The sequence below is a fragment of the Vulpes vulpes genome, chromosome 2, assembly GCF_048418805.1.
Source record: "Vulpes vulpes isolate BD-2025 chromosome 2, VulVul3, whole genome shotgun sequence".
In the NCBI taxonomy this organism is placed as follows: domain Eukaryota; kingdom Metazoa; phylum Chordata; class Mammalia; order Carnivora; family Canidae; genus Vulpes; species Vulpes vulpes.
Window position 1 is genome coordinate 70,838,636 of NC_132781.1, and position 14,801 is coordinate 70,853,436.

At 34.0% G+C, this 14,801-nt stretch overlaps 1 protein-coding gene across 49 annotated transcripts in view; it reads right to left on the minus strand.

Annotated features, from left to right (window-relative positions):
• Positions 1 to 491: 491 nt before the first annotated feature.
• ADGRL3 (adhesion G protein-coupled receptor L3) overlaps positions 492 to 14,801 on the minus strand; it is an 808,546-nt gene continuing 794,236 nt past the window's right edge. For 22 of the 49 annotated variants that reach the window (XM_072748903.1, XM_072748906.1, XM_072748904.1 and 19 more), the window contains one exon: positions 492 to 2,903. In XM_072748903.1, coding sequence (XP_072605004.1) covers positions 2,104 to 2,903 — 800 coding nt within the window. In that variant the 3' untranslated portion in view covers positions 492 to 2,103. Of the gene's footprint in view, positions 2,904 to 4,796; positions 4,849 to 9,520; positions 9,650 to 14,801 lie in introns of all 49 variants that reach the window. The other 27 variants (XM_072748899.1, XM_072748893.1, XM_072748879.1 and 24 more) reach the window with 5 other exon arrangements.

A 14,801-nucleotide genomic window follows, 5' to 3' on the forward strand; every position in this document is an offset into this window, starting at 1 on the left:
AGCATAAATATCTTCTATTATCTTTATAAAATGGATATTCTTTTTGCCACTATTCTGGCAGTTTTTAGCCAATTGAGTGACTTTAAATTTCTACCATCGAAATGGAACTTACAAGGAAGGAAAATACATGACCCACCCACTCATCCAATTCAATACTTAAATCTCTGATTGAAGCTGGTTTTTATAGCAGGCAGAGTGACTGCAGCTGTTTTATAAAATAAGCACACAGTAACATATATTAACCTGCTTAGCAGTGAGTTATATATCTTATTTTTTCCAACATAAACGTGTCCATCCTATTTTCCTGGTTTACTCTCTGCAAAAACGGTATAATTTTGTGCTTAGGTTATCCATCTAGGCAGATTTGATTTCTTTCGCATGGCTCCTTTGGGCCATAGAGGATTGGCAAAGTATATATAAGGAAAACAGAAGAAAGACGAGAAAAATGAAAAGAATAATTAATCATATAGTACATACATCAAAACAATATCTTCTAAATCTCAATCAGTTGTTTATTGGTTGGCAAACAAGTTTCACTTTTACAACAAATATTAGTAATGAGGTCATCCAACTTTGAGACCATACAAAATGGATCATAAATTTAAAAAAAATTATATGTGCTGCTAATTTACCTCTTGTATTCCTACATTACTTAAAATCCTGTCAAATAAATAAATTTTCCTGTTAATAAACAGAAGAGTCTTTTTTAAAAAAAATCACTTCAAAATAACTTGACCTTTCGTTTCTTACTACAAGGGAGTGAATTTCCTTTAAAAATTGGTAGTGCAGGTGCCCACTTGGGGATCAGACTGAGCATTCAGCACTTTAACGCCTATGGGATATCTTTTTTTTTTTTCACATGCAGAAGCCCCACTAGTTCTATTGACACCTCTTGACTTCTAGAATCATAGCTACTGTCTTGGTGATAAACTGCTTGCCAAATATGCTTTGCATTACAACAGATGTGCGCTGTAAACATAAAAGTTTGTCCTGCTCTAATTTGCAAAAATGCTTCTGGAAATACTCTGACTGAATAAAGATATATAGTGAGGGAAGGAAGTCTAATTTTATTTATTTTATTTTTTTTGTAAAAAATAATTTGTTTGTATTACTAGAAAATGATTCTTATAAAGTGATAGTTCCATTTATTTATTTATTTATTTTTTTTGCCAGGTGAAGTTTTAAAGGAAAAAAGCAATAAGAAAAAGCAGAAAGAAAGAAAGAAAGGAAAAAAGAGAAAGAAAAAAAGCAAAAAGAGAAAAAAGGAAAGAAAATGAAGGAAGGAAGAAAAGAAAGAAGAAAGGAAGGAAACTTTGCTCTCTTACTGGTAGACAAACTTGCAAGACCAGCACGAAAGAAAAAGAAAATATCTCTTTTTTTCCACTACATTAACAGGACTCAAATTCTGGAGGAACAGAAAGCTGACTATATGTGCAATGCTAGTATCTGTACATTACATAGAAATTGTTCAATTTTTTTCTGCCATTAGTTTTATCATCAGTTAATACAGCAAATCATAAAATATGCATTTAGCATATAATTCTAGAATTCCCCTCCATTTCATTATTAATTTTGTTGTTTTATTTTGTATTCCACAGCTATCCTGGCTGTGGTGAATTCAGGTTGTGAGTGACGAAAAACCACTATGTGATACAGTTTTGCTTTGTTTTTATGTTTGTTTGTGCAGCACTCCAATCTAGATGCAGCATTGTTACTAATTTCAAACAACCATTCTGGCCTTTTAAAAATCAGGTCCTTGTAACGATAGTAACAGAGCATCAGAGATGTTAGAACAAACACAACAGAATTCAACAAGGCCACAATGAGCGCCATTTTCTTCATATCTCGTTCATTAACATAATGAAGTCTCCATCTGAGGGGGAAAGACAGGAAAGGAGAGGGCACAGGGGAATTTCAGCAGTTATCTTTCTCCCCTGGGCTGACCTAAAAATCCCAGTTTAAAAAAAAAAAAGTCTGAGAGTTTGTCTTTCGAGAACAGCATAAAGATTTAGGAGTACACACATTATTACCACTGCTTATAGCAACTCAGAACAGTCAACCAGGTGTTAGCAGTTTTGTTGGTTTGAATTTCTGTGTCATCTTCTATAGACTAGTGACCAAATGAGCTGGTCCTTTTGCACTGCCCTCTGGAGGGGTCCCATCTTTGTTTGGAGGAACTATAAATCCATCACTGCTACCGCGACCTAGCTGGTAGTAGGTGTGCAGCTGATGGACGTGGTTTCTGGAGCCTAGGTTTGGCATGCTTTTGTAGTAAACATCTTCGGCATCACCACATTTGGCCGGTGGGGGTTCGGTCTGGGTGCTGGTGGTAACGCTCTCTGCGGCAGGCACACCAGCCAGTGCCGGCATGCTGGTGTACAGAGAGTCCCTGTGGGGTGACTGGAGATCTTCTGTGTGCTCGTTGGTTAGCAAAGGGAAAAAGCTCTCACTGTGGTCTTGGGGGAGCCGCCTTCTGGTGTAATGGTGTGGCTGGTGGTTCTCTGCAGAGTAAACTCTTGGGGGAAGCAAAGGAGCATCAGATTCCTCATGAATGAGTTCCAGGCCCAAACTCTCCTCATGGTTAAAGGAGGTGGCATCATCCAGGACAATGGCATCGTCTTCACTCCCACTGCCGAGGTTATTCACCAGCTTGTTCATCAGATTCCTGTTCTGTTCACTGGAGCGCTCGTGGTTGTTCAGGTAAGACGGGATATAGTTGGAAGTGAGTTCCTTCAGAATCTTTTTCTCTAGGGCGGTCTCGTTGTGGTTATAGCCACGGTCTATGATTTGCACACAGTTGCTCAGGTATTCACCACTGGCAATGCTGTAACTATTGCCATGGTTACCATTCAGTGGTAGAGTATCCATGACACTTGTATCCCTGGCATTGTTCAGAAGCCCCTCTGAAAAAGATTACAAAACACTATGACATTTACATCCAATTGGCCAGAGAACACACACACACACACACACACACACACACACACACACACAAAAGCAAACACATTCGACTATGAAGTATGTATAAATTGCTAGCATGTTCAATTAAGTATAAAATGTTTGCAAATAAACAGAAAATACTATTAAATCTATATGCACATATCTATATATACACTTGGACAATTGATAGAAACCCTATAGGTGGAAAAGTATCTAAAAGAAATCTTGAAAATAATAATTTAAAAAAATCTATAAATTTGCAATTTCCACACACACAAACATTGCCTGATTTTATCTGAAGCATATTTGGTTATAACTTAGAAAAAAATAACACAAAATTTTGGTGTTATCATTCATATACACATCAAAGTCAATTCAGTAATTCATTACCTTTAATTTTACATGTCTTAGCTTTAGACTAGGTGTAGTATTAACATAATTCATGTGTGGTGCTTTGAATATGCTGGTCAAAAGTACAAGAAATCAAGCAGTTTCTAACAATTTGATATATAACTTTGTAAGATTCAAATTAATTCCTACACACAAAACCACAAAAGGATTATGTTAAATTTGTCAGAGTGATGTAGTCATGAAATAATGCTTAGTCAAGTAAATGGCACATCAAAATAATTTGTACATAGGAACTTTCAAAACAAAAATATTTGGATTTACTTTCTAAATTTTTTTTTCTACATATAAACCCATTAGTGATTGTTTAGGGTCAGGAGGTAATACTACAAAAGAATGTGTAAAGACACAGGGATCTGATTCCTAAAAACATAGTGTCCATATTAAAGATTCCATGCCATAATGAGTGATGACTTTGTGTGCATATTAAACTTTGAGTTTAAAGGAGATTAAACATTTTATTCTGGGAAGAAATAGCTGCAGTGAAATAAAATTTAACCACATGCTTCTTCAAGGTTTTTGCATTCTCTTGAATAAACAGAAATCCAAGAATCTATAGTTCCAAAATCAGTTCAAATGCAACCACAAAAGAAAATAGGACACAACATTTAACCAATACTCATAAATAAGAAAGGATATTTCTTTACAGAACAATTAATTGAAGAATTCTATAAACTTCTCAATACACTTCTAACTTGTGAAAATATAGCATTCATTCTATATCTGTGATGCAGTTATGCTTATCAAATTGAACTAGTTTGTTGCTGGATTAAATAAAGTGTCCCCAATATATCAATTTTATATGGACTTCTGATGCATACGCTGTACTCAAGTAATAGCTTTTCAAAAACAGCAATGCATAAAATATTCATTAAAAAGCAGCCATCACAGACATAGGGTGAAGCAATTTATTTTCATGTTATAAGATATCTTGTAGACAAATCCACAATGTTAAGAAAAAATAAAAGTAAATGCTCTTTAAAGGGCCATATGTGATGGGTGATTGCTGCTGTGGAGTCCGCTATGGTATGCTGGATGGTTATGGTTGAGTGACTGATGCATTGAAACGTGTGTATTATTTCTGTTGTCAATGCATTAGGTACAGGTTGGAAACAGCCATAGTAAAATAAAGTGGACATGTTGCATGTGACATACATTTGTATGATGGAATGTACTAATAAAAATTAAAAGTTTATGCATTACTTAGCAAAAATAAATGCTTAATTTAAAAACAATTTAACTCACACAAACATTACATGAGACTTAACAACTATGTTGATCATGTGACACAATAAAAGAATCAGACAACAAAAGCGTCTAATCTCTATTAACATAAATTTATATAAGTCGATTCAAAGGCTCTTTAGTTTTTAAATTGTGAGATGAACTGTTTTTAATAACTACATCATCTATATGTGATGCAATAAAAGTGAACTAAAAAAAATTACATTTGATATGCAATGTTTAGCTTTACTCCCATACTTGTCTCTCTGTAGGGCTCTAAACGACAGCATGAAGAAAAGGAAAGAAAAAACAACAAGTAAGCTTACAGCGACAGTAGAAGAAACATGAGTAAAAAGCAAATTGATGATATGCAGAAAAAAGAGTCAAAGGAAATAATTTCCACTGCCCCAAAAATTCATGAGTCCGTGTTACATGGTTTATCATAATTAAAAATACTGAAATGTTAGTTAGAAAATAAGAAACCCCCCTTAACACATGCTAATAAAATGAGTCTTTAATAAGCGTTTGTACAGTTTATACATGTCAAACAAAAAACACATTTGTTTTAAAGTTAAGATTATCACACCAACCAAGGAGAGTAAATATTCAAGGGCAAGCCATGGCGATTCCCACAACTAAATTTCAATACTGCATATATTTATGTGTATGTATGTCTGAACATACCTGCTTCTAAGGAATGTTATTTAACTTTACATTTTTTCAATAAAATTAAAAATAAAAGCTTTAGCTTGTACATAGAGGAAAAAACCCACAGTTTCACGTTTCCATAATTGTGTGTTTTTTCCTTTATGTATCTTTTCTCTTCATGTGAAAAAGGTTATCTTTCCCCCACTGTACCTATAACACATGCTTCTTATAATTTGTGAATAATACTGATCAGAATTGTCATTTCTGGAACTCTTATTCAAAAGTTGAGTAACTATGGAGAAAGAAAAAGGTTAAATCCAACCATTATTCGGTATCAAGATAACGTGAAGGGAAGAAAAATACCATCATCAATATTGGATTTTCTTCAGGATTGTTGCACAATCATTTGCAATCAAACACGTTTAGAGTCGATCCTTTAAAAAACAATACTAGCAAAATTATTTTTTAAAAAAACACTTATATTTTAATCAGGTCATCAAGGACAGCTCTTGCTGATTTTGTTTACAGGACGGTTAAATCATCACAAAAATAAAAACCAGGAAGCTCACTGGGCTAGCTCATTTCAGGAGATTCCAACTGGTTATAAGTCAACCGTTGCTTTAGAGATATGGTTTTTGTCCTTAAAAGTTGATTTGCTTCTAAGAAAAGACCGACAGTATTTCAAGATGGAGGGAAAGTTCTTTTGAAGTTTCCAAATAACTTTAGAAAAATAATTTGAATTGAAGAGCCAAACCAGTATACTAACAGATGGAAATCGTTGGTAAGCTCATGATGGCTCCTTCCTTAAATGACAGAATTTTTTTTTTTTTTTAATGACAGAATTTTAGAACTGGAAAGCTCATGAGAGATGACTGAAGTTCAACCCCTGCTTTTCTGAGATGAAGCAACTACAGCCGAGACTGGCTGAGCCTTACCTAACCCCATCCTGCTAATAGTGGCAGAACTGAGATCAGAAAGAAAATCTCATAGATTTCCTCTGTGCACTACCATCTATGCCCTCTTCACATCAGCCTTAGGCTTTGAAGCCATAACAGAATACTTATTTATATATTTTATAATATAATCTTGTATTTTTACTGACTCTAATGTATTCTTCATTATATCCTGTCCTGAGGATATGTCTTTCTTTAAGTTTGAGGAGAGGATTAAATTACTTTAAAATGTAAATTATTTTGTAAAATCATGACTTCTTCTCTATTTTATGGCTTGTTGACAGGTTAATCTATAGCGAGATTTATCTTACAAAAATTGAATTCTCCAGTACTGACAAGAAGATAATGGTCCAGCAATACTATGCATGAAGTTTTAAATATTTCGACAGATAGAATCTGAATCCAATATAATAAAAGTATGTTACTCATCTTTATTCCTAACTCTATATGCTTCAGTAACTCTAAAAACACATCTTTACATATTTAAATAAAGACACTGCAAACAAATATGGATACTTTAAATCTGAATACTTAAAATCTGAATGCTTCTTTGGTTGGATGGCATTGGTGCAACAGAATTAGAGAACCCACAGAACAGAACCAAGTGGTAATTCAACATAAACCACTCCAGTACATACCGAGCCACCTATATTTCATGTAAGATTTCCCCTTGCCAGTAAGAATATTAAGTGCATTCATCTGAAAGCATAAGATTAGTAGCAGTATGACAATCACTAAGATTTATTTTTGGTCAGTGGTAAAATAATTATTTTAAGCACTACCATAAACCATAGTTTAACATCTTAAAAAATATTAAAACATAAAACAGTTAAGCAGTTTCACTTCTGACTCTGAAAAACATTAATAAAATTATTTACTTTTGTTTTTAAGAAAACTTAGTAGACTTTATTTAATTCACTGAAAAAAAACCAATTAATCCATTCAGAAGACTCCTTTGTGTATTTATTGATAATCTTAAGAGCAATATCTGGGAATACATTTCACAGGAATAAAATCTTATACCTATATGGTATTATTTTAAATTTTGCATTGACAGAATTTCACTTTGATAGTGTTCCATCCTTAGAAAAATCCCCTAATTTAGGATACTGGTAAAAAGAAAATAAGACAAGAAGGCAGATATTGAATTATGGCAAACATAGAGATTAATAATTGTTAGTTTTTCATTACATAAGATATTAGAAGTTATAACTGAATAATTAAGAAAGCTGAACAAAAGGTTATCTAACTTTTTACTCGTTTTATAACAACATTAAATAAAACAATTTTTATTATTTTTCTAACAATTCTTCCTGTAAAGTGAACAACGCAGAACAGTTTAATTTGCGGATATGGTATAAATCTTCACTAAACATTAATGAAAACTTACTAATATGTCAGCACATTGTAAAATATTTATAATGACACAATTATCTGTCAATTAGCTTAATAAAAAAACAAAACAAACAAAAACCCAAGCCTTCATAAGGTCTGCTAAATTGCTCTGTCAAGCCACATTTGTTGTGTTGTGAAATGCATGTACACTTCATGGAGTGCCACAAGGAAATAGGGATTTTGACAAAGGAGAGACAATTTAGAAGCGGAACCGTGAAGAAAGACCCAGAAACTATCTCACATTGATGGCACTGAGATTGTTTTACTGGGGAAATGGAGGACTGAACGAAGCCAGATGAGCTGCTTTCAAAGGATTTAAAAGGACTGACACAGAGAGCAGAAGAATACTTTGCTCTTCTGGGCTCTAGAGGGCAAATCAAAGCGTCCTGGCCAGAGGCAAATTTCAGCTCAGTGGAAGGAAAAAAAAAATATATATGTAGCAAATGGAGCATTTCAACAATTGAATGTACGAAATCCCGAGGTGAGAAGGGTCCCATTAGAGGAGACAGGCACAGGCTGACAGAATGGCAGCAATGTGGGGAAGAGGATTCATGAGCTCCATCTTTTCTTTTGATTCTAAAAGTCTGTGATTCTTAGGCATGCAGGCCTTATGAAACTTGATAAATCAAAAGTTTGCTTAATTACTTCATCCTACTGAGAAACAGTTTGACCATGTTCCTGAAGTCACTTCTCTATTACTGACTTCAGTATTTTTGAAATAATTTGAAATCATCCTTTGGATCTGGAAAGGTGTCACCTAGGAAACTCAGAAGGTTTTAGACACCCAAAGGCAGTGCTGCAACAAGCATACTTTTATGGAATGGCCATTCACACCAAGTTTTACGCGCCCGCGACACTGATATTTTACCTCTGACTGAGAAGGAAAAGAAAACGCAAAGATTCCCACAGAGAATAATAGAAATTTTATTCAAAATTGTCTGGGAAAGTTAAATACTGCTAATCTATCACATCCAACTTCAAAGAACCACTTAAGTCTCTTTGTTACAGTGAATTTTCTTTCAAATATAATATTATACAAGTGGATCCCCAACTAGGACTTTTCTTTTAGGAAACTTTTATTTGAATAGATTTTTCCTGTGGTCTCTTCCAAATGATATGAATATTTTTAATTTCTTGTGCTCCAATATATATTTTTTATTCTTAGAAAAGGTAAAGCCATGTCTAAACACCTACAATATAAGTGGTTTTAAAGAGATCTACACTTACTTGTTTGAGATGCAATTAAATTTTTATATCATTGAAAGCTGGAGGATATTCAGAAGAACCATATCCCAAAGCCTTGTTTTTCACACACAGCCACAGTAGAAAAAACAATCATGACCCTCTGAGCCAGCTCACATCGGCAATGGCAAGCTAGTGTCAAACCTGACTTGCTATGTGCAGTTCAATGGCAGATTGAATGGTTCTTTTCTCCACAGCTTAGTTCAATGTGATTTTCCATGGAGTTGACCTAACTGCTTTCCCCAGTACCGATGCCTTGTGCCTAGAGTGTGCTTCATGCCGTGATAAAGTAAGATTCTGTTCTTGACCTTTTAACATTGAGACTATTGAATCAAGTCTTCCTTTATCTTACTTACCTTAGGCAAAAATTTCATTTCTCAAAATAAATACATAAATATTTAATATAAATCAATCAACAACAAGAAAAGCACTGACACATCACAATACATTTTATAACATTACAGAGAAACAAACACAGATTGATGAATCAAGCATTTGTTTATCAGAAGGAAGGAATCCATTTGTTACTAAGGAAAACCTAAGGAAAATGGAAAATAAAAGCATCAAGAGGGGTGGAAAGCGAAAGGAGTCTGTGTGTCTGCTTCCAAAAGAAAGAAAAGGGGTGGAAGGAAAGAAAAATAGAATGTGGCTATAAAAGCTACATAAAATGGGACTCTCACTTGAAAAAATTAAGATAAACTCCAGCACACCTTGTGCGTTGTACATGCTGACAGAAGGGTTGTTACAGACCGCCGGTTCCCCAAGCAATGTATTATAGGGATTGTTAGTACCATGCGGACGAAGCAGAGCATTGCTTATAAGATGATTAGCCATGGCTCCTGGAGCAGCCCCATAGAAAGACAGAGAAAAAAAAAAAAAAAGGTCAATCAGGCAAATGTGTTTGAAAAAAAGAAAGGAAACATTTAGAATGACAACAGTTGATATAGTCCTGATTACAGGCAGGCAGCTAATTAGACTCAAAAATATATGCCACTAAAGCACACATGTTTCCAATAATGCACATATCCGAGAGTCAATGGGAAAGAAAATGGTTTACAATGTTGATTAAGCCACATTTAGGGTGTTCTCTTTCCCAAAGTATAAGCAAGAATATACTCCCATGCTTGCTAAAAATAATTTTTAAAAATTAAAAAAAAGCAAAATATAGTTTTCCATACAAACAAAACAAAACAAAACAAAAGCTGAAAAAAAATTTAAAACACAGAAAGAAAAGCCAAAATAAACAAAACATTCCCTCATTCACAGAAACCATTGGGTTGTTTTCAATGAAAATTAAAAAAAAAAAGAATAAAAGGCAACATTTATGATAAAACACTCATTTGGAGAGCAGTTGTTGACACAACAGAAGAATTTGACATTTCTTAAAAATTATCTGAAAAGGAATTCCTTAAGTTGAAATAAAATAAAATATAATCACTCTTATTAGTACACCATAGTAAGCATACTAATTAGGTGAATTTACAAATCTGATAGAATAATCATATGGATTCACTTCGTAATATCCAGCACATATATAATTCCATTTTCCATTTTCCAACTGGTTGTTTGAACTTTGGCACAGTAAAGTCACAAAGTTAAATTATTTCATCTCTTTGTGAATAGATGTACTTCGTTCCTAACATATTATTAGTATGAGCTGCAATCTCCCACCTTCCAAAACTGTTTAACCAAAAAAAGCAAAAGATCAGAGGAACAGTTTTATTAAATATAACTAAGCCATGTATAAAAAATGTTTATGTTACATGACAAAGAAAATGTGACTGATGAAAGGAAAATGCAAATTGTATGGAGATAGTCAGGTTGAACACAGGTAACTTCGATATATATATATTAGAAAATGAAAATACAATCCATAGACCAAGAGAAAATATTTGCAAACAAATTCACAAATATTTGCGATTCAACAAAAGACTAGTATCTGGAACATAGAAAGAGCTCTCAAAAGTCAACAGTTAAACAACAATGACAAGAACAGAAACCTCAAAACAGAAAACAAACAAAAAACACCCCCTCCAATCCAATAAAAAATGGGCCAAAGAGATAAATAGACATTTTATAGCAGAGGACATAAAGGTGGCAAATAAGCCCATGAAAAGAATTGCTACTAGCTATTAGGGAAATACAGATTAAAACAACAATGTGGTATCACTCCACAGTGAAGATTCCAGTGGTGACAATATTAAGTGCCGGGAAAGGTGAAGAGAAACTGGATCATGACTTTGCTGGGGGAATAAAAAATAGTATAGCTACTCTGGAAAATAGTTGGACAGTTACTTATGAAACTAACCATGCAGTTATCATACCTAACCCAGCAACTGTGCTCTTGGACGTTCATTCCAGATGAAATGGAAATTTATGTTCACATAAAAACACATGGATGTTCTTGTAGCATTATTTACAATAGTCCATAATGGGAAACAGGCAAGATATCTTCCAACTGGTGAATGCTTAAACAATCTATGGCATACCCTTACAATGGAAAACTATTCAGCAATGAAAAGGAACAACTAGATGAATGTCTACAACTAGATGAATGTCTGGATAATAATAGAGAGTAAAAAAGACAATCTATAAGGTTATATGTTAAATGATTCCATATGTCTATAAATAATATAAGTATATACAGTCATAAGTATATATATTGATAACATTCTTGAAATGAGAAAATTATAGAAATGGAGAAGAGATTAATGGCTGACAGGGTTAAAGATACAAGGTGGGAGGGAAGTGGATATGGTCATAACAGGCAATATGAGGTTTCCTTGTGGTTATGGAGCTACTCTGTGTCTTGACTATGGTGCTATAACACAAACCTACTCTTTCAATAGAATTGCATTGAACACACACACAAACACAAAATACAATTAAATACAAGTAATACTGAAGACATCTGAGCAAGATTGCTAGATATTGGTCAATACCCTGGCAGTGATTTTGTAGCATAATTTTAAACAAGATATTATTGAGGAATACCACGTATAAAGTACACAATCTCTTCATTATTTCATATAACTGTAAGTGGATCTATGATTATCTCAAAATAAAAAGTACTCTATCTTGAATGAATGAAACAAAAACGTTTAGCTACTTGTAGAAAAATATCAAAAAAAAAAAAAAAAAACGAGAAGAAAACTCTTGGCCACAGTGATTTTTTTTTTCGAAATCACAGCACTTGTGGGTACAATAAATCATCAAATAATACATATTTTATCTTGTTTTTTTATTTTTTTAAGTAAGCTCTATGCCCAACATGGGGCTAGAACTGACAATCCCAGATCAAGAGTTGCATGCTCTACCGACTGAGCCAGCCAGGCGCCCCAAATAACACACAGTTTAACCTCAAAAGGGAGTAAGTGAACATCTCTAGATTTAAAGGACAATACAGCTCGTCAGATCTTTAGAGCTGTAAGGTTGCAATTCTTTTAGGAAATAAGCCACGTGCTTGTATTCCATACATCCTACAAGAACTAGCACAGGACTAACACAGAAGTTTTTACTTATTAAATGCTCAATGAATGCTGAAATTGTACAACATATATATTCAAATGGTTTTAACACAGACAGATGGCCGATTTTCAATTTATCATACAATGGGTAAGTCAGGATGTTACTTTCCACTGATAAATATATAAAATACTAACAGGAAAAACTACAAAGCTACAGTGCCTTTCAGATAAGAAATAGAATATTGTAAATCTTAAACACGTGTATCATTGATGTTACACAAATTTAGATTGTTAAAGACTACATTGGGCCTGCACAATATTTTTAAAAAGCAAATTACCTGTAAATTATACCTGCTACCTAATGTTTATTATTCTAGCTTCTTTTAAGTAAAAAAAAGTTATCTTCCAATACAAATAATTACTTTCTAAAACTACTCTAAGAATTTCAAAAGAAAATGAGAGGTGCAAACAACTCAAAATAAAGTAGAGCAGAAACCTTAAAAATATGAAATTGCTCAAATTCATTCCATTTCTTCACAGATCAAATAAGGGTTAGTTAGACCTTTATGGCTGAGGCCATACCTGTATTTCTACTCATTTTTTCTACACATTTTCCTTCATTAATATATATAACTTAATTTGAACTAATAAAAAACAAGTGAGCTGGAAAGATTGCATGTTATTCCCCCCTTCATACAGATTATACAAAAGAAAATATTCCTTTATTTTTCTATACCAATGTAAAAGAATATACTCTCTGCTTTAGCATAAGGAAACAGTTGAGTTGTGAAGAATCAAACATAATCAAAAAGTAGGTGACTTGATATTTTGTTTTCTGTTTATCATTATTTCTAACAAATTAAAAATATAAGGACAAAAGATTAATCATACCCAAAAGGAGTTCTATAATTGAATTCTAATGAAACTATCAAAATTGTGATAGAAAATCCATCTGGGTTTTAGCTTCCCTAGCATAAAGTTGTTTTCCAGTTCTTCTAAGTGTTTTCTAGCTTTTGAATCTACTCGGAGACACCTTTGTTAATCAAACCACTAACGTAGGAAGACTGAGTTTTCTTACTTATCAATTCTTGTTAATCTGGAAAGGCCAGCAACAATCACAGAAATGCTACTGGTATACCACCATGCTGAGACACCATGTTGACTAAATGGAACAGTATTCAGTCCCAGCCACTTGGCTTTGGTAGGTCGCTTCCTCAAATCTGGGCACAATCCAGATCAGTTACTGATCTATATAGCCTAATGACTGACATGCAGTCATAAGCAGAGATTCACCACCTTTAAATCTACAACCACACAAACACTTACAAAAAGAAAAAAAAAAAACACTTATAAAAATAGCCTAAAACTTTCCAACAAAATATACTTTCTTCTTCATCCTTGGTATCAAGGGCCTTTTTCCTGATAGAAAGAGAATCACTGCTTAAAGTTGCTTTTTTATGATCACTTGCTTTTATACCTCACGCACCATTTGAGATTGATGTGATTAGCATCACCGTCAACTTTGTCCTAAAATTTGAGTTACAAGAGAGGGCTCAGTAACAGGAACTGAGGAACAGAATATGGAGTTTGATCATGAGTGTTTTGTAGAGTATAAAGTTTTGGACCAGATCTATGGGTTTGCTAGTCTGAAAGAATGAGGGATGTGTCTGAGTAACCAAACAGCCGTCACGTGAGTCCCCTAGTGTGAGAAGGCAATCCTTTTTCCATCTTTTCATGGACATTCAAAACTTGCAAGAGGTCATTTTTCCTTTTGCCATTCCAAACAAGTGCAACAAGGTATTATCACATGGTTCCTACAGTCCCCACTCACATTTGATAATTTCAATTGTACTTTTGAAAGGTGGCCCTTACCAGGTCTAAAATGCTGGCTTTGTGCCAATCCCTTCAGTTAAGATCTCTTAACTGAAAACTTGTCTAGAACCTGTCTTCCTGGGTCTTTAGTGTGCAAAGCTACTTTTGTCCTCCTCGATAGCCACACTGCATTTCACTTGTCTTTGCTGAAGCCTATTCTGTTTGCTTTTGGCTGTTTCCCCAATTTACTCAGGTCACTTTGAATTCTGATACTATTTTCCAAGGTTCTGTCCCTCCTGTCTCATCCTCTTCCCTCCGACTAACTTCTGATTTGTAAACTTCCCTTCTAATAGCGTGAAATTGCTGCAGACTTCCAAGAAGATCAGTGTTTACAGACCATCTGTCACTGCTTTTGCAGCGAAAGTTAAGCTTACTGGTTAGTCAAGTTGAAGACCCAAATAGGCTGATGTTGGGAGGTGGAGAAGATAGCTACAACACGACATGTGGGAAAAGAATGTTTATGTGCAAATTTCACTGAAATGTAAGCCCCAGGAAAGCAAGAAGTACACTGGGTTTTATTATTGCTCTATACCAAGTTTGTAGAAGAGTTCCCGGGGCTTGGTAAGTATTTGTTAATTTAAAAAAAAATGTGAAATCTATGGCATCTTTAACATATCAAACTAAAGCAAGTCATTTTATCAACTACGAGCTG